At 41.5% G+C, this 19,215-nt stretch overlaps 1 protein-coding gene across 1 annotated transcript; it reads right to left on the bottom strand.

Moving 5' to 3' along the window:
• Positions 1–16,904: 16,904 nt before the first annotated feature.
• On the bottom strand, positions 16,905–18,920 carry LOC145126770 (uncharacterized). Its single transcript, XM_079062072.1, has 2 exons — positions 17,933–18,920; positions 16,905–17,752 (listed from the first exon to the last, which is right to left on the bottom strand). Exons 1-2 carry the CDS (start codon positions 18,918–18,920, stop codon positions 16,905–16,907), a joined length of 1,836 nt encoding a protein of 611 aa, XP_078918198.1.
• Between the last annotated feature and the right edge of the window lie 295 nt (positions 18,921–19,215).

The raw sequence follows: 19,215 nt of genomic DNA, 5'->3' as shown, positions 1-19,215 counted from the left end.
AACCGAATATAGCACATACATCATAGCATACAAGACCTTCCGGTCACACATAGGTACCCTTCCAGGTACAGTATAGTGAGAAGACTCACCTCGGGTAACTCGGTAATCTCAAACTCGGTAAAATCTGCTCTAGCCTCCGCCTAATCACATGGAATAAGCACTCTAATCAATACAACTCTCAAGGCTAGACTGTTCCCTCTCTTAGCACTCTCAGAAGGCTAAAAGACCATTTTACCCCTCAACGGTCCCAAAAGTCCAATTGTTTGACCAAACCCTAAAAGTCAACTCTCCGGGTTACGCTGCGCGTACCGAACCTATACGCTGGGCGTACCCGGCGACCTCACAAAAACGGGGAACGCGACCCCCTACGCCGCGCGTACTGGGATTACGCCCATCGTAACTCCCAGTTTCAGACTCCTTAGCTTTTGGGGTCTTAAACAATTAAGACACACGTCCAACTCTCAGATCTGACTACCCCTTAGCCTCTTAATCCATAAAGTTGGTGACTTTAAGCCTTTGCATGGCTGTAAGAGTCACCAACACCCAAATCATTCCACTTCCAACACTTTAAAGCCCATAACTCAAACATGACTCCCTAATGACGACCAAGTTGGGATTTTTATGGATCTACAACACATATATCACTGAAACGGGACATATCTAGGTCCATGGAGTCCCTTGTGCTCATAAAGTCTCCACCTTTGGGACTTTAACCCTAGAAATGGACCATGAATCACCAAACCAAAATAAAGAGGAAAGTTCTGAGCTTTTTACCTCTAAGTGAAACTCCTTCCTCTGAAGAACTCAGATCCAAGCTTGTACTCCAACTTCTAGCCTTCACAAGAACCTCCTCTTCTTCTTCACTAACACATAAAGGCACTTTTAGCTCAAAACCCTCACACACAAGCTTTAGGACGAAGGAAATGCTCTCTTAGGGTTTCTCTCTTCGAAATGGTGGCTGAGGATAAGGCCATATCATTCCTTATATAGTGCACAAGTCTCATTTAGGGTTTGCATCTGGACCAGTTACGCCTAGCGTAACTTTGGTACGCCCAGCGTACCTTAAAGGGTCCGCGTCCATTTCAAGCGCATGAGTACGCACAGCGTACTCTCCAGTACGGCCGGCGTACTCATTTGCAACTTTTCCCACTCAGGGACTAATCTTGACAACTTGACAAAAGAGGAGGGTTAAATAGTTGTACCTGAATTTCGGGATGTTACAAATCTCCCCCACTGGAACTAGACTTCGCCCTCGAAGTCTCATGTTGTAAACAACTCCGGATGCTGCTCCCGTATCTCTGACTCTGTCTCCCAAGTCAGCTCAGACCCCCTCCGATGTTGCCACTGAACCTGAACCAGCGGCACCTCCTTGTTCCTCAGAACCTTGATCTTTCGATCCACAATCGCGATTGTCCTCTCAGTATAATCCAGGCTCGCATCCACCTGAATATCCTCCAGTGGTACCACCGCCGACTCCTCGGCTATACACTTCCTCAACTGAGACACGTGGAAGGTATCGTGAATCTGGCTCAACTCCGCAGGTAGCTCCAACCGATATGCTACCTTGCCCACCCTCGCGGTCACCCTGAACGGACCGATGTACCGGGGCCCCAGCTTGCCCCTCTTCCTGAATCGAATCACTCCTTTCCAAGGGGACACTTTCAGGAGTACGAAGTCCCCCACCTGGAACTTCAGCTCGGATCGTCGCCGATCCGCATAACTCTTTTGACGACTCTGAGCCGTCAGTAACCTCTGTCTAACTTGCTGTATCTGCTCTGTCTTCTGAAGCACTATCTCAGTGCTACCCGTCACGCTCTGCCCTACCTCTCCCAAACAAACGGGAGTCCGACACCTCCTCCCATACAACAACTACCTCGGCCCAGTGACACTCAAGTCACGAAGTTCGCTTAACCCTAAGCGAATGCTACCTTCCCAACCGGAGATCGACTCAACCCCGACCTCTATCATCTGATACCCATCGTTCCATGCAACTTGCGGTACCACCCGTACCTGAGTACTGACCGATACAGGTCTAAGACATCATATGACAACAATATTCCTCAACATGGAACCCACCTCAGAATCCAGAATCTCATCTCGCCTATCCAACGCACCACCAGAGCCAAACTCAACTCGAGAGTTTGGTCCGTCCAAGAGTTGGAACCACTCGTCCCAACGAAGCACTCAACTCAGAACTCATTTCTCGTAACCCATGTGTACCTCACGTATCCCATTCTTTCGGATTGTGATGACCACACCTCACTTCGACTATAATGACTCCCTATCATTGAGGAGACCCCGGTCTCGCCCCTGGTCCAACCACCAGGTGCCCAAAAACTCGTAAATTAGGGCCATCCCATGCCTAAAACTGTTCTGCACCATGCTCTGATCAAAGAGTACTTTATAATGACAACTTCTCGCTGACTAGCATGAACTACGTTTCCCCCGTAGCATCACATCAACTTCTCATTGACTGGTGAGTACTACGGCTTCACGTGGTATCACCACAACCTCTGACTAGCTAGTACTACGGCTTCCCATAGCATCATAACAACCTCTGACTAGTGGGTACTACGGCTTCCCGTAGCATCATAACAACCTCTAGCATCACAACAACCTCTGACCAGTGAGTACTACAGCTTCCCGTAGCATCACAACAACCTCTGACTAGTGAGTACTACGGCTTCCCATAGTATCACAACAACCTCTAACTAGTGAGTACTACGGTTTCCCGTAGCATCACAACAACCTCTGACTAGTGAGTACTACGGCTTCCCGTAGCATCACAACAACCTCTGACTAGTGAGGACTACGGCTTCCCGTAGCATCACAACAACCTCTGACTAGTGAGTACTACGGCTTCCCGTAGCATCACAACAACCTATGACTAGTGAGTACTACGGCTTCCCGTAGCATCACAACAACCTCTAACTAGTGAGTACCACGGCTTCCCGTAGCATCACAACAACCTCTGACTAGTGAGTACTATGGCTTCCCGTAGCATCACAACAACCTCTGACTAGTGAGTACTACGGCTTCCCGTAGCATCACAACAACCTCTGACTAGTGAGTACTACGGCTTCCCGTAGCATCACAACAACCTCTGACTAGTGAGTACTACGGCTTCCCGTAGCATCACAACAACCTCTGACTAGTGAGTAGTACGGCTTCCCGTAGCATCAAAACAACCTCTGACTAGTGAGTACTACGGCTTCCCGTAGCATCACAACAACCTCTGACTAGTGAGTACTACGGCTTCCCGTAGCATCACAACAACCTCTGACTAGTGAGTACTACGGCTTCCCGTTGCATCACAACAACCTCTGACTGCAATCGCCATTACAAAACACCCTTCCCCAGCAGCTCCTGAAGTTGCGAGGATAACTCCTGCGTCTCTGCCGGCGCAAGGCGATAAGGCGCCTTGGCGATAGGCGCTGCCCCCAGAACCAAAACAATGCAGAACTCTACCTGCCTCTCGGGAGGCAGACCCGGCAACCCCTAGGGAAAAACATCCGGGAAGTCACACACTATCGGAACGTCATCCATCGAACTTGGCCTCCCAGCGGCCTCTCGTGTGTCCATCACATAGGCTACAAACCCGCTGCAGCCCTGCTGCAAACTCTGTCTCGCTCTGGCGGCAGAACAAAACGCCGACCCACATCGGGTACCCTCGCCGTACACCGTAAGTACTCCCCCACTGGGGTCTCGTATCGTCATCAACTGTCGCTCGCAGTCTATGACAGCCCCAAATCGGATCAACCAATCCATGCCCACTATGACACATACGCCCCCCATCGCTATCGGGACCAGATCTATCGGGAACTCAACGCCGAAGATCTCGAGTACATATCCTCGAATCACATTCGTAGCATACACCACTCGCTCCTCAGCTAAGGAAACTCGCAAAGGTCGTCTCAACACCTCTCGTCGGCTACTGATGTGTCGACTAAACGCTATCGATACAAATGATCGACTCGTACCCGAGTCAAATAACACTAAGGTAGGTACATAACTCACAAGAAAAGTACCTATGCATAGCATAATATCTCATCCCATCATAAATCAATAAAGAATACATACCAGCCACAACATCGGCCGCTGCACGGACCTCCTCCGCTGTCAACTGGAAAGCTCTCCCACGAGCCTTCGGTGCCTCGGCCTTCGCAGGCCGAACCTCGGTAACCCTAGCAGCAGGTGCAGATCCCTGTGCTGATTCCTGATGTAGCTGCGGGCACTCGGCCTTTCGATGGCCAGTCTGGTTGCAATGAAAGCAAATCATAAATCCCTTGGGGCAATCCTTGGCGATATGCCCTTCCTTGCCACACTTGTAGCAAGCACTCGATCGACAGACCCCATCATGTCCCTTGCCGCACTTTACACAAGTGCGGCCCTTCTGGCCTCCAAATCTCGTATCCGCGGACTTTGCCCGCTTGGCTGCCGGCTGAGACTGTGTCGGCCGCCGATCCATCCTCTGAGACTCGGCCTCCTCCCTGGCCTGAGTCTCCAAATCAATCTCCCTCTTCCGGGCATTTTCCTGAAGCTCAGCAAATGTCCGGTAAGTCGAGTTCGACACGAACTCCCGTATATCCCTCCTCAAATCTCCCAAATACCGGCTCATGCGTGCCTGCTCAGTAGACACTTGCTCAGGGCAGAACATCGCCCTCTCATGAAACTTCCTGGTAACCACAGTAACCGAATCAGTACCCTGCTTGAGGGTCAAGAACTCCTGAACCAACCGTTCCCTCTCCACAGGGGGAACATACTCATCTCTAAACATGATGGTGAACCTCTCCCAGGTCACCACTGAAATCTCTGCAAGAGTGAAGCTTGCCGTCACGTACTTCCACTAATCCTTCGCTCCCAAGCGAAGCTGGTTCAACGCGAACCGTACCCTCAGATGCTCCGGACATGAACATGTGTAGAAGCATCCCTCGATATCAGCAATCCATCTCATCACAACAATCGGATCCTGCGTCCCATCAAACTCTGGTGGCTCCGTGTTGCTGACTCTCGAAGCAACAACGAATCACCTCCCCGAGGTCTGGCAGCAGCCACTGCTGCAGTAGCTTCAGCAGCTGCAGCCTCAGTCACCGCTGCATACCGCTCATCAAAAGTCTCAATCAATGTGGTCTTGATAGACCCAACATCTCCGGAATCTCGGCTCAAATCGCCGCTGCCACCTCATCGTGGATCATCTGACGAAGCTCCTCGTCACTCACGCCACTTGGCTCAGGTCTGTGACGTGTCCCAACCATGATGTCTCTCAAATACAACATAATAATATCAGAGACTCGCTCGAGCATACTTGTACTCGATCACTCAACCCTACTTGTTCTCTAATACCCAAAGGATTCTTACTTAGAGTGCGCACTGCTCCGGTGTCTTCAGTAGTACGGGCCCTATACTACCGTCCACACCGCATCAGTATTCACCCTAAGTCCTCCTCCTTGGATCCTAGATCACAAGTACTCTATATCTTACTGGCATAGGCTACCCTTCGGTAGACCTCTCTTCATCTCCTCACTGTTACCTACTCGCTCTCAAGCATGACATAGCAGCAAAATCCTTCCTAGGATAAGGCATCACAAACCAGGCCACTCTAGTCCTAATATGAATACCTAGCCTACTCTACCATGCATATCATATCATAACATATCTCATAACACATAATGTAGGGGTATTTTGGGAAATCACCGTTCAGGCGCTGGGTGATCGTACACACTGCTTCCTTCTGCCTTTCTCAAAATCTTTTACTCTTTTAGAAAAATTGTTTATTTTATGAAAAACTTTCTCAATTCCTCAGTTTGAGTTCAGATTCATCCGAACATGCACCCGAATCCCTCAAACCAAGGCTCTGATACCAACTTGTAACGACGTAATTTTTCAAAACAATTTTTCATTTTTTAATCATACTTTCAATCACACGATAATCATAAAACATAATGTATTCACTGTGTCATAACAAAACATGTCCCAGAATCTCAATAACATAAACTTCGTAAGTGTGTACGAATCATGCCGGCGCCTTCCCGTGATCCTCGCTAGTACCTGAAACACATATCATAACAACTGTAAGCATAAATGCTTAGTGAGTTCCCCAAAATACCACATACCACACATACGCCTTTCCAGGCCATAAGTCTATAGGATCTTCCGATCCATGTGTCTCAGGGACTTCCGTCCCAAATCCCGATAGACCTTCCGGTCCTACCCGTATCGACCTTCCGGTCCGTAACCTCTTGACCTCCGGTCCATATCTTCTTGACCTTCCGGTCCATATCATCTTGACCTTCCGGTCCATGTCATCTTGACCTTCCGGTCCATACCATACATAACATACATAGCACATACATATCACATAACCGCATATAGCACATACATCTCATAGCATACAAGACCTTCCGGTCACCCATATCACATAACCGCGTATAGCACATACATCATAGCATACAAGACCTTCCGGTCACCCATATCACATAACCGCGTATAGCATATACATCATAGCATACAAGACCTTCCGGTCACACATAGGTACCCTTCCGGGTTACAGTATAGTGAGAAGACTCACCTCGGGTAACTCGGTAATCTCGAACTCGGTAAAATTTGCTCTAGCCTCTGCCTAATCACATGGAATAAGCACTCTAATCAATACAACTCTCAAGGCTAGACTGTTCCCTCTCTTAGCACTCTCAGAAGGCTAAAAGACCATTTTACCCCTCAACGGTCCCAAAAGTCCAATTGTTTGACCAAACCCTAAAAGTCAACAAAAGTCAACTCTCCAGGTTACGCTGCGCATACAGAACCTGTACGTTGGGCGTACCCGGCGACCTCACAGAAACGGGGAACGCGACCCCCTACGCCGCGCGTACTGGGATTACGCCCAGCGTAACTCCCAGTTTCAGACTCCTTAGCTTTTCGGGTCTTAAACAGTTAAGACACACGTCCAACTTTCAGATCTGACTACCCCTTAGCCTCTTAATCCATAAAGTTGGTGACTTTAAGCCTTTGCATGGCTGTAAGAGTCACCAACACCCAAATCATTCCACTTCCAACACTTTAAAGCCCATAACTCAAACATGACTCCCTAATGACGACCAAGTTGGGATTTTTATGGATCTACAACACATATATCACTGAAACGGGACAGATCTAGGTCCATGGAGTCCCTTGTGCTCATAAAGTCTCCACCTTTGGGACTTTAACCCTAGAAATGGACCATGAATCACCAAACCAAAATAAAGTGGAAAGTTCTGAGCTTTTTACCTCTAAGTGAAGCTCCTTCCTCTGAAGAACTCAGATCCAAGCTTGTACTCCAACTTCTAGCCTTCACAAGAACCTCCTCTTCTTCTTCACTAACACATAAAGGCACTTTTAGCTCAAAACCCTCACACACAAGCTTTAGGACGAAGGAAATTCTCTCTTAGGGTTTCTCTCTTATGGTGGCTGGGGATAAGGCCATATCATTCCTTATATAGTGCACAAGTCTCATTTAGGGTTTGCATCTGCACAAGTCTCATTTAGGGTTTGCATCTGGCCATATCATTCCTTAACTTTGGTACGCCCAGCGTACCTTAAAGGATCCGCGTCCATTTCAAGCGCATGAGTACGCGCAGCGTACTCTCCAGTACACCTGGCGTACTCATTTGCAACTTTTCCCACTCAGGGACTAATCTTGACAACTTGACAAAAGAGGAGGGTTAAATAGTTGTACCTGAATTTCGGGATGTTACAGCTTCACATACCATTTTTCCATCCTTCCTGACATTTCTGGTTTTCTCATGACATTCTTAATGGGATAGTTAGTTCTTACAATTATAGGGTGTATTTCAAAATAATGTCTTCATTTAGTAGAAGCAGTTAGTAATGCAAGTATAAGTTTTTCTAGGTGGGAGTACCTGGTCTTCGGATCCATGAAGCTTTTACTTATATAGTAGATGGGATGTTGGTCCCCATTAAGATCCTTAGCTAATACCGCACTCACCATGTTTGAGGATACTGAGAGGTAGAGAAGGAGTGGTTCCCCGTCTAATGGTTTTACCAATACGGGTGGTGAACTTAAATGTCTTTGAACTTCCTAAAAAGCATCTTCATGTTCCTGGATCTATTCAAATCTTTTGTTCTTCTTCAAAATGTCGTAGAAAGGCTTGCATCTTTCTGAGGATCTTGAGATGAACCTATTTAGGGCTGCCAATCTTCCTGTTAGTCTCTGAATATCTTTTGGCGAGGATAGTGATCTTAGATCAAGGATGGCCTTGATTTGTTCTGGGATTGCTTCGATTCCTCTTTTGGTAACCATGTATCCTAGTAACTTATCTAATCTCATCCCAAAGTGGCATTTGGAGGGATTCAGCTTCATGTTATATTGATCCAGGATGTCGAACGCTTCTTCGAGATCCTTGAGGTGATCCTCGACTTTTTTGGACTTGACCACCATATCATCGATGTAGACTTCCATGGTGTCCCCCGGTTTCTCTTTAAACATCTTGTTAACCACTCTTCGGTATGTTGCACCTGTATTTTTAAGACCAAATGGCATAGCAGTATAACAATAGATACCTACTGGAGTTATAAACGCCATGCCCTCTTGGTCAGAGGGTTCCATCTGGATCTGTTGGAATCCTGCGGATGTATCCATGAATGTTAGTAATTCATGACCCGCTGTTGCATCTATCATGGAGTCTATGTGTTGTTGAGGGAAAGGATCCTTGGGAATTTTACCTCCTTGATCATCCCAGTTTTGAGAAGTTTTTCTACTTCTTCTTGTATAAATTGGTTTCTTTCCGGTGCAAATTTCCTTTTGTTTTGGTCTACCGGTCTAAAAGATGGATCAATGTTAAATTTATGGGTTATTATCCTTTTATCAATACCTGTCATGTCCTCATGCTTCCATGCAAACGTCTTGCTTCTAGCTTTGTGGAACTTTATAAGATCATGTTCGACTTGTTCAGACATTGAGGATCCTATGAGAACTTTCACCGCTGAATCTAATTAGCACTGAGGATCTTGCAACTATCTCTGACTCTGGGATGTTCATTCTTTTCAACGTGTCACACCCCCAAAACGGAACGGCTGAAACATTTGGGGGCGGAGGACGTCATGCTCAGTATCACAACACATGTATCATAGTAATCAAGTAACAACAACCATTGCATTAATATTAAAGTGTTTACATTGTATTCAATTCAAAAAAGATTGACTACAAAAGTAAATAACAAAACAGGAACATGAAGCTACTATGCTCCATCTTCTGAATCCCGGTGCGTGTACTTGTCTACTAGTTTCCTGAGAATACAAGTTATTTTGAAAGAGTAGATCAGCATTTAAGCTGGTGAGTTCATAAGTATTTTCGTTATAAAAAGTATAGTCTGAGTTCTTTAGAAAAGTTCGCATGTTCCTCCCGAAAATCCTATATTTTTTGATGTGATGAATGATAAGTAAAAATGACTCTTACAATTCCTTCTACGAGTACTTAACGAATACTAGTTATATACAATTTCAGATCAAACAGACAATGAATTGTGTGGATCTGCCTAAGCCCACAACCAAACAAGGAACAGGATATGAGGCGAAAGTCACACATTCCATTGTTTGTTAGATCCTCATTGTATATAACCCTGATGTATTCACCAGGTGCTTACGGAGTTAACTGTAATAGTTCTTTGAAATTTGATGAAAATATTCTTTAAGAAAATCATATATTATCTTTAGTAAATTCGTAACCACAATAGTTCCTTCTATAATCACTTAGTTTATACTAGCTATATATAATCTAATATCGAACAGACAGTTAAATGTGTGAATTTGCCCTAAGCCCACAACCAAACAAGGAACAAGAAGTAAGGCGGAAGTCACACATTCCACTGCCTATCGGATATTAATTATATATAACTCTGATGTATAAACTAAGGATTATAGAATTAACCATTTAAGGTCCTTTATGTGATACTAGCTTAATAAGAAGTATTAAACCTTTTACAAATAAGTTTCAAGTTTCACTAACTCTATTGTGAAACATTGTTTTAGGTAATAAATGTTATTGTTTTCAGAAAGTTCTATCGAAAACTGTTTACCTTAAAAGAATGATGTTTACCATAGAAAATGCTAAATTTTCTATAAAAACCGACTGGTTGTCTATGTTGTTCCAAGATCGAAAAGCACAAGTATAATCAATATACTTACTTCAATGATATCTAGTTTTGTTGATAAGTTAAACTGAATAAAGATTGTCTACCCTGAATGCCTGATATGGCGATACTACCCTCCTATGATCACTTAATACATACGAGTTGTATATAACCGAGATCGAACAGACAGTGGAATTAGTGAATCTGCCCTAAGCCCATAATCAAACAAGGAACAGGAAGTAAGGCGGATATCACACATTCCACTGTCTACTGGACTTCAGTTTTATCTAACCCTATTGTATATACTGAGTAATCTCATAGTTAATATCCTTTGAGATTGTTCAAGAAAAGTATATTACTACGTAAACATATCGTTAGTATCTAATTGTGAGTGTTATGACCATACTAATTTATACGACGTGAAACGGACGCCTGTATCGTTTATGACATTGTCACCCGCAGACCTGTCGTTCCAACTGTAGCTAACAGTAAGGGTGTGGGAGTTTTGGTCCCATATAGATCTATACACAAACTCACGCTCTCCCTCCAGGTGACTCTGGTTCATAAGGGTAGACTTCCACTGGTACTTATGTGAGTACTCGAAGACGTGTCTCACAAGCTAGATTAACGAATTTACAAGTAATAATGTGAAAATCCTTTTTGATAAATAAAAAATAAGTTTGCAAAAAGATTTCCTTTGTTTCATAAACTAACAAGCTAGATTAACGAATTTACAAGTAATAATGTGAAAATCCTTTTTGATAAATAAAAAATAAGTTTGCAAAAAGATTTCCTTTGTTTCATAAACTAACTTATAGGTGATACGCTCATTTTCCATGTTTTAACAAGTTTCATGTTTTAAACACATTTGTAAAAGTAAGAAAGTCATAATAAGCAATTTATATTTTAAAACACAAGATTCTTGTGTTATACTTATATCCCCCCACCCCCCTAAAAACATTAAAAAGTTGAGAAAGATATGGGTGGTATGAAATCACCTTATGTGAGTGATTCGATTGAAGACTGGAATAAGGATGTTATACTCACGAACGAAGTCCTGTAGCACAAATGAGTCCTAAATAGCATGTAATGATACATATAGGCATGATATTAGTGAATCTAACCACAAAGGCGACTAGGAAACAACCTAGGATGCAAGAATAACTCACCAAAGGAGTTTTAGAAGCAAGATAGGAGGCTTAAATGGAGTTCACGGCCCTATGGAGTGATCACGGCCCAAGAACAGTTGAGTGTTCACGGCCCAAACATGAAGGGTTCACGGCCATGATGAAGGTTCACGACCATATGAAGGGTTCGCGGCCCAAAGGTGTGAAGAACACTTGAAGATCTTGTTATTTGGAAAGAGTTTGAAGACCCTTTGTTGTATTCCAAGAAGATACAAACGAAAAAGCAGGTTTAAGGGAAGAAAAGAGTGTTCTTGAGGATGATACTTGAGAGAGAATGGAAGAGATCACGGCTAGAAGAAGAAGAATGAAAGAAAAATGAAGTAAACTCATATATATGGGGTATAGTTCACGGCTTAAGAAGGGTTCACGGCCGTGAACATGGTTTGCGGCCGTGAACCTCACTTGATGAGGTTTTAAGGCCCGAATGGTATACTCCGAACTCGTTTCCCTAGTGGTTCACTTCCTAACATACATCCCTGACTTATACTAGGCTTAGAAGCCTATAAATTTGACCTTTGGTTGCTGTGTTTGACCTCACAAGATAGAATATTTCGGGTTGTGACACAACGCGTCCAGGAGTATGATGTTGATTAAGGATCCTCCATCAACGACGATCTTTCTAACGAAATGGTTGGCGAAGTAGAGATTAATCACAAATCTGTCATGGTGAGGATCTTGGACGTCTTGTCGAACTGCTTCTTCGAAGGTGATCTCTTTTTCGTTTGTGATCAATGTGTTCTTCCGTGGTCCTTTTTCCTTCTCTATTTTGGATACCTTGGCATGACTCTTCGTTGTAGAATAAGAGGTACCATAAAGGTCAGATCCTTCAGAGATAACATTGGTTACCTTGGCGTCGGCAGGGGGGATCCTGGTATGTCGAGGATCTTCTGAGGATCCTAATGTTTTTCTTTGGATCTCTCATTTCTTCTTCCAAGGATTTCTTTGAGGTATCCTTTTCCTAGGAGGTAGTTGAACTCCTTCCTGAGAGCTATGCAATCCTCTGTGATGTGACCGAAGTCTTCATGGTACGCACACCATTTGGACTTGTCATTTCAAGCGGTAGATTTTTCTCCTTTTCTTGGCCATGTTCCTTTGTCTCCAAGATCATGCATAGCAAATATTCAGTAAACTTAGGAAAATCTTCTTCCTCTCCCTCATCTTCAAGGGCATTAAACCTATGATGGTTAGGTTTGGAATATTGTTTTAATTTATAGGATCTTTGGGCTGAGGAATCGGCCTTTCTATTGGGATGATCATAAGAGCTTGGTGGGTTGCTCCTTTTTTTGGATCTCCTTGTCTTCTTCAAGCCTAATGAATCTTAGTGCTCTGCTTCTGAATTCATCCATCCTTCTGCATGGAGTCATTACAAGGTCTTCATAGAAAGGTGAATCTTTCTTTAAGCCTATCTTAAAGGCTTCGATTGCAGTTATTATGCCGATGTTGGGGATACTTAGGGCTTCCCTGCCAAACCTGTTCACAAAAGTCCTTAGGGATTTTTTAAGATCTTGGACCACCCGATATAGATCACTAGTGATCTTTTAGAATGTTCCGCTATAATAAAATTGGTTGTTAAATAAATTAATTAAATGAACAAATGATGTAATAGAATAGGGAGGAACATTAAGAAGCCATTTTAAAGCTGATCCTGTGAGGGTTGAACCAAAACCCTTGCACATGCAAGCTTCTTTCAAGTGAGTGGGGATGGGAATGATCTCTATCCTTTCCATGTATTCTGACATGTGCTCCTCACGATCCGTAGTCCCGTCGTAAGTCTTCATGTAGGGGATCTGAAAGCGCTTTGGGACTTCGGTATCAACTATCATCGAAATGAATCTGGAGATCATGTGGCTTGTGGGAGATACTTCTAGTATAGGCTAAACTACTCCAGGTACGCTTGAGATCATTTGTCTTAGTTGTTGAAGCTCCTTAGCCATGATCGGGCTTAAACCTGTATCAAGATCCATTGAGTTAGTAGTAAAGATATTATTATTGACAGGGTTACTAGGATCCTTGTTATTGGGAGTAACAAATGTTTCAGTGGGATCTTGGGTCGTATGGGATTTTTCTCTCGAAGTTGCACCCCAAGCGGGAACAGAGGCCGGTGTTAAGGATCCTATCTTGTGGTGAATCGTTAATGATCCCGTGTTGTCGAAGTTCAGGATCTTGGGCTGCAAGATCGAGGGTGCTGCTTCCTGAGGTTTGTGGATTTCTGTCCTCATTCTCTCCACTTCCTTGAGAATTGTCCTGTTATCTTCCTGCTGCTGGGTGACCTGTCGTTCCATTCTCTTCATCATAGCAAAGATTTCACTATTGGAAATCAGCACAGGAGTATCTTGGACTCCTGGGGTAACGACCGGAGAAGTGTTTTTCTTCAGTGCTTCCGAGGCTTTCTTGGGAGTTCCGGAAGAAGGAGGTGGAAGGTTTTTGGAAGAAATGGGAGGAATTGAGTAAGAGGACCGGGTTGATTGAGTAGACATGATTTTTCGAAGGATTTTGAACACCACGGCCCCACAGTGGGCACCAAATTGTTTTGGTCAAAAAATGAACAAGCAAGAATCGACCAAAGTGTATGAGAGGTTGTAATGTTCAGAATAATGCAAGTATAAACCGTTGAGCAAAGTGACACATGTTGTTTACAAGGAAAGCCATTGATCCTTTCTATGATCTCCGACATAAAACCTTGGGAGGTGATAATGATCACCTGCCTCGATAATTTTATTAAATGAAAATGTCGATAACAGAGAAAATGTAAGGAATATGAGTACAAGTTTGTTGTTCTGCTACGTGTCGTGTGTAGTGTGATGAATACAGGTGTTTTTTATAGTCCAAAACTAATAACTCACTACAAGAAAAACGCAATTTTTCTAGGGAAGGTTGCTATGGAACGTATTTTCGTTGTTAATCTGCAATGGATCGTGCTATGGAATGTCGTTCCATAGCAATGTTGCTACCACATTGTCTACGGATTTTATTTCTGGTAGCGAGAGTGGGAGTTTCTAGGGAAAGTTCTACCGACTCCATATCCGTTGGTATTATGCTATGGATAGTTCTATGGAACAAAAATTCGTAGCCATTTTCCAACGACATTTGTTACCAAAATCACTTTCCGTTGTACTGTTGCTATGGAATTCATCATCGTGGTTAATATGCAACAGAGTTTGTGATGGAAACCAATTCCATAGTTGAATTGCTATGGAAGTACCATTCGTAGGTATTTGCTAGGAAATTCTGCTATGGAATATGATTTCGTTTGCTTGTTTTGCTATGGAACAAAACGCGTAGCAAATTTGTGACGGCATTTATTGGGATGTTGTATGCTTAATTAATTTTGTTATACTATGGATGAATTGTTATTATTATGATCATTGGAGTTTGTAAGATATGGTTTGAATGAAATGTTTTTGAATTGGTAATATGTGGCATAAACTAATGGCTAAAAATGTAAAAATGAATAGATATTGGTGGCAAGTAGACTCGAACTTAAGCTTATGCTAGAAAACGCCACGGTTAAGCCAGTTGTGCTAATCAAGTTGTGTATAATTTATTGAAAACATAGTATTGTAATGAATAATTAACAACGAATTCATTACAACTTTATTTTTAATTACATTAACTGGGCATGTTAAAGTATATATAATCTATGTAGATTATTTTCCTTAACAACGAATTCATTACAAACTTATTTTTAATTACATTAAGTATACTTCATCACAAAAATAACATGGGTTTTACAAATACTTCATCCTACTCAAACAACATAGCAAGAAAAAATGACTAAAATGTCCTTTTAACGGAATGATGTAAACACAAAAAAACATCCCGGGGCGAAGCCTGGGCTTTCTTCCTAGTCTACATTTATGTATTGATATTAAACCAAATTACAAATTAACTTCATCGCAAAAAACATTAAACACACAAAAACATCTAGTCATTATCTTCTTCCTCCTCTTCTTCTTCATTGCTCGATGTACTATACTCATAACTACCCTCGCTGTTAGGAATACCATCATTGTCGTGCTCATGAATTTCACCTTCTTCATCAATATTATTTTCATTATCTGAACCGTTGCTTGACATTTCGAGATCATCATCATGATTGTCTGCATCGGCTAGACTTAGTATAATGATTTCATTTGATTCAACTTCATCTTCTTGGAAAGCAACGTCTTTCTGAGGATGATTTTCATCGGTCCAACCACGAGGTTTAACTTTAAATACAGCCCACCAGTCCGAGTTGTTTGTTTTCGAACTTGGGTAGAGAATGTAACACACTTGAGTGGCTTGCATGGCTAAAACAAATGGCTCGAACTTGTTGTATTTTCTTTTGACGTTTATCTCGACCAAGTTATATTGTTTGTGAACCTTAACTCCTATGTTAGGTGTTGGATCGTACCAATGACATTTAAACAAAACCATGGTTTTAATTGGGTAACCATGGTACTCGACTTCTAAAATTTCCTCTACTTTACCATAATAATCACCTCCTTGGCTACTAACACACAATCCGCTATTGGTTGTTGATCTGTTCAGACTACAAGCTTCTGTGTGAAACTTGTAACCATTGACAAAGTATACACTATATAATTTCACTTTTTTGAATGGCATTTTGGAAAGGTCATATATATACTTGTTGTTTATCGGGATCTTACGTGCCTATATGAAAAATGGTAAAACACTTAATTAGAGTTAATTATAACCATAACAAAAAATAATAAATTTTTAAAAATACAAAAATAACACCCACATAGTTTTGAAACCATAATGCAAAGTTCTTCTCAACTTCGGCTGCAAGGACCTGTTCATCCATATCCCCCATAAGTTCATTCAAATATTCTTCACATATTCTGTATATCAACATTTCAATAACATTTTAAAGTAACTATGAATGTAATAAACAAAATCATGCATGTAAATGTTATTCGATCATAGCAATTACACACCAAATGATTATTATAATTAAAAGTGATGTACGAACTTGATGTAATGCTTGATCTTATCTTTGTTAAGGAGTATGTAAGTTTGAGCAGCATGCACTTCCTCATTAGACATCATTCTAATCGTGAATCTTCCATAATGACGCCCAGGATATGAAAATATATCTAACATGTCGTTGTTAGCATCCGCTTGCTCATCTCCTCCTCCATCATCATTTCGAGGCAACTTTCTATTGTGTGTGGGGACACCAGTCTCGAAATAATGAGAGCAAAATATTGATGCTTCACGTAGCAAGTACGCGTTAACAACGGACCCTTCCACTTGAGCTTTATTTTTCACATCTTTTTTCAACTGATTTAGATACCTATAGTGAAGATTATTTAAATTAGCTTACAAAAATAGCAACAGACATTACGATGTACCATACAAACCTTTCAAATGGATACATCCACCGATATTGGACATGACCGACTATCTTCGCTTCGTATGGCAAATGTACTGGTAAATGTTCCATGGAGTTAAAAATACCAGGGACAAAGATGGTCTCTAATTTACATAATATTATTGGGATCTCAGTTTCAATCCTTTCCATGTCTTTTGTTGTGATTGATGTTGTTGTTAATGTTTTGAAGAAAATGCTCAACTCTGTTAATGCTTCCTACACTTGTTGTAGCAACATCTCACGAAATGCAATTGGCATCAATCTTTTCATAAAAACATGACAATCGTGGCTTTTCATTCCGAACAGTCTACATCCTGTTAAATCAACACACCTCCCCAAATTAGAAACATAACCATCGGGGAAATGAAATTTCTCCACCCATTGGCATATGGCTTTCTTTTGATTCTTGTCCAGAGTGTAGTATACTCTTTCATTATCTTCGACTCCTTTTCTCTTCCTACAATAGAGCTTCAGATCTCTTCTGGCTGCTACATTGTCTTTCGTCTTCCCCTTGACATCCATTACATTGTAAAAAAAAATTTCAAATACATTTTTAACAATATGCATAACATCAAATTTATGTCTAATGAGGTTTGTTTTCCAATATGGTAAATCCCAAAATATGCTTTTCTTTTTCCAACCATGATCGCCACATCTTTTATTTACATCATCAGCATTTAGTTCAATCACTTTTACCAAACCTAATTGTTCAATCTCCCTTAAAGTTTGTTCACCATTCTTACTTGGAGGAGGACCTTCTATCACTTGATGATTCTTCCTGAACTTATTTTTATCCTTTCTATATGGGTGATTTAGCTGTAGAAATCTTCTAGGGCAGTCAAACCATGACATCTTATTACCATTCTCTAGTCTGAATGCTTGTGTATGTTTCCCACAGTGTGGACATGCTAGCTTACCTGTTGTAGACCATCCGGACAACATTGCATATGCTGGAAAATCGCTTATTGTCCACATCAAAGCTTCTCTTAGATGGAAATTTTGTTTTAAAGATATATCATATGATACTACGCCTTCTTCCCATAATTCCTCCAACTCTGCAACAACTGGTTACAAAAATACATCTATTTTATGTTTAGGGTTTGACGATCCTGGCACAAGTGCGGTCAAAAACATGTAAGGCTCTTTCATGCACATAGAAGGTGGCAAATTATAAGGTGTTAAAATAATAGGCCAAGATGAATATTGTTTTCCAAATGCTCCATGTGGTGCAAACCCATCTGTACCTAGGCCTAATCTTACGTTACGTACTTCTGCTGCAAATGAAGGATGACTTTTGTCAAAGTGATTCCAAGCTTCTGAATCGGATGGATGACACATTACTCCAGAATCATGTCCATGATTCTCGGAGTGCCATCGCATGGAAGCGGATGTGACTTGTGAAGCATACAGTCTCTTCAACCTTGGAGTCAAAGGAAAGTAATGCATTTTCTTGAAGGATACGTGAGAACATCTGGCCAAATTTTTTGACCGTTTGTACCTATCTGCATTGCAGAATTTGCACCGATAAAGATCTTTGTCTTGCCTCCAATATATCATACATCCAGATCTGCAGCAGTCAATAATCTCCACAGGCAAACCTAGTTCTTGTATTAACTTTTTTCTCTCGTATAAACTACCTACCATATTATTCTCCTCCGGTAACACATCATTTATCAACTGGAAGATAGCATCATAACTTTGCTCAGGTATGCGATACTTTGATTTTATATTCAATAGTCTAGCTACAGCAGATAGTTGTGTCACTTTTTTACATCCAGGCCACAATTCTTTATCGGTTGCATCTAGCATATCAAAGAATTTTTTATCTAGTGCATTTGGCTCCTCTTTAGGATCACTATTATTTAAATCAGGAGCCATTGCATCTATGAGCATATCTCTATAAGAACATGCACCTTCACTAAAATTTGTGTTTGAATCATCCACCCCTAAAAACGTATTGTCATCATCAATTGATTTTTCCCCATGTTTATCCCAACACCAATATTCCTCAACAAAACCAACCTTGTACAAATGAGTCTTAACAGTATCAACTTCTCTATATGGTATGTTACGACATTTTATGCATGGGCATTTGATTTTATCTTCGTCCATGAACCTATGTTTACTGGTAGCAAAATCTATAAATTTTTTCACTCCTTGTACGAAAACATGCGATATACAACTACTACTATCTTTTCTTTTATACATCCACTTTCTACTTGGATTGTTCATGTCTTAAATCTGTAAAGTATAAATGTAAATAACACAATATTAATTATATGTTCATTAATGTTGATTTGAATTCATATATGACATTTGAATTAAATATATATTTATCATACAAACATCACAAAGGTACCTTCACAACGACTCGTTTCACAACGACTCTGTATTAATGTATTACATCTTTCATGTCATGTTTGTGTTAGTGTGTGTAGAGAAGGGGAGTGATGGAATGAGTCAATTATTTAACTTTCTTTAGACATGATTGTTAATGAGATAATTATGGAGTTTATATATTTATTTT

This window comes from Lactuca virosa, chromosome 7 (genome assembly GCF_052849685.1).
Source record: "Lactuca virosa cultivar CGN04683 chromosome 7, Lactuca_virosa_CGN04683_v6, whole genome shotgun sequence".
NCBI lineage: Eukaryota > Viridiplantae > Streptophyta > Magnoliopsida > Asterales > Asteraceae > Lactuca > Lactuca virosa.
The sequence above is the reverse complement of the archived record's forward strand: the minus strand, read 5'-3'. Positions and strand labels throughout refer to the sequence as shown.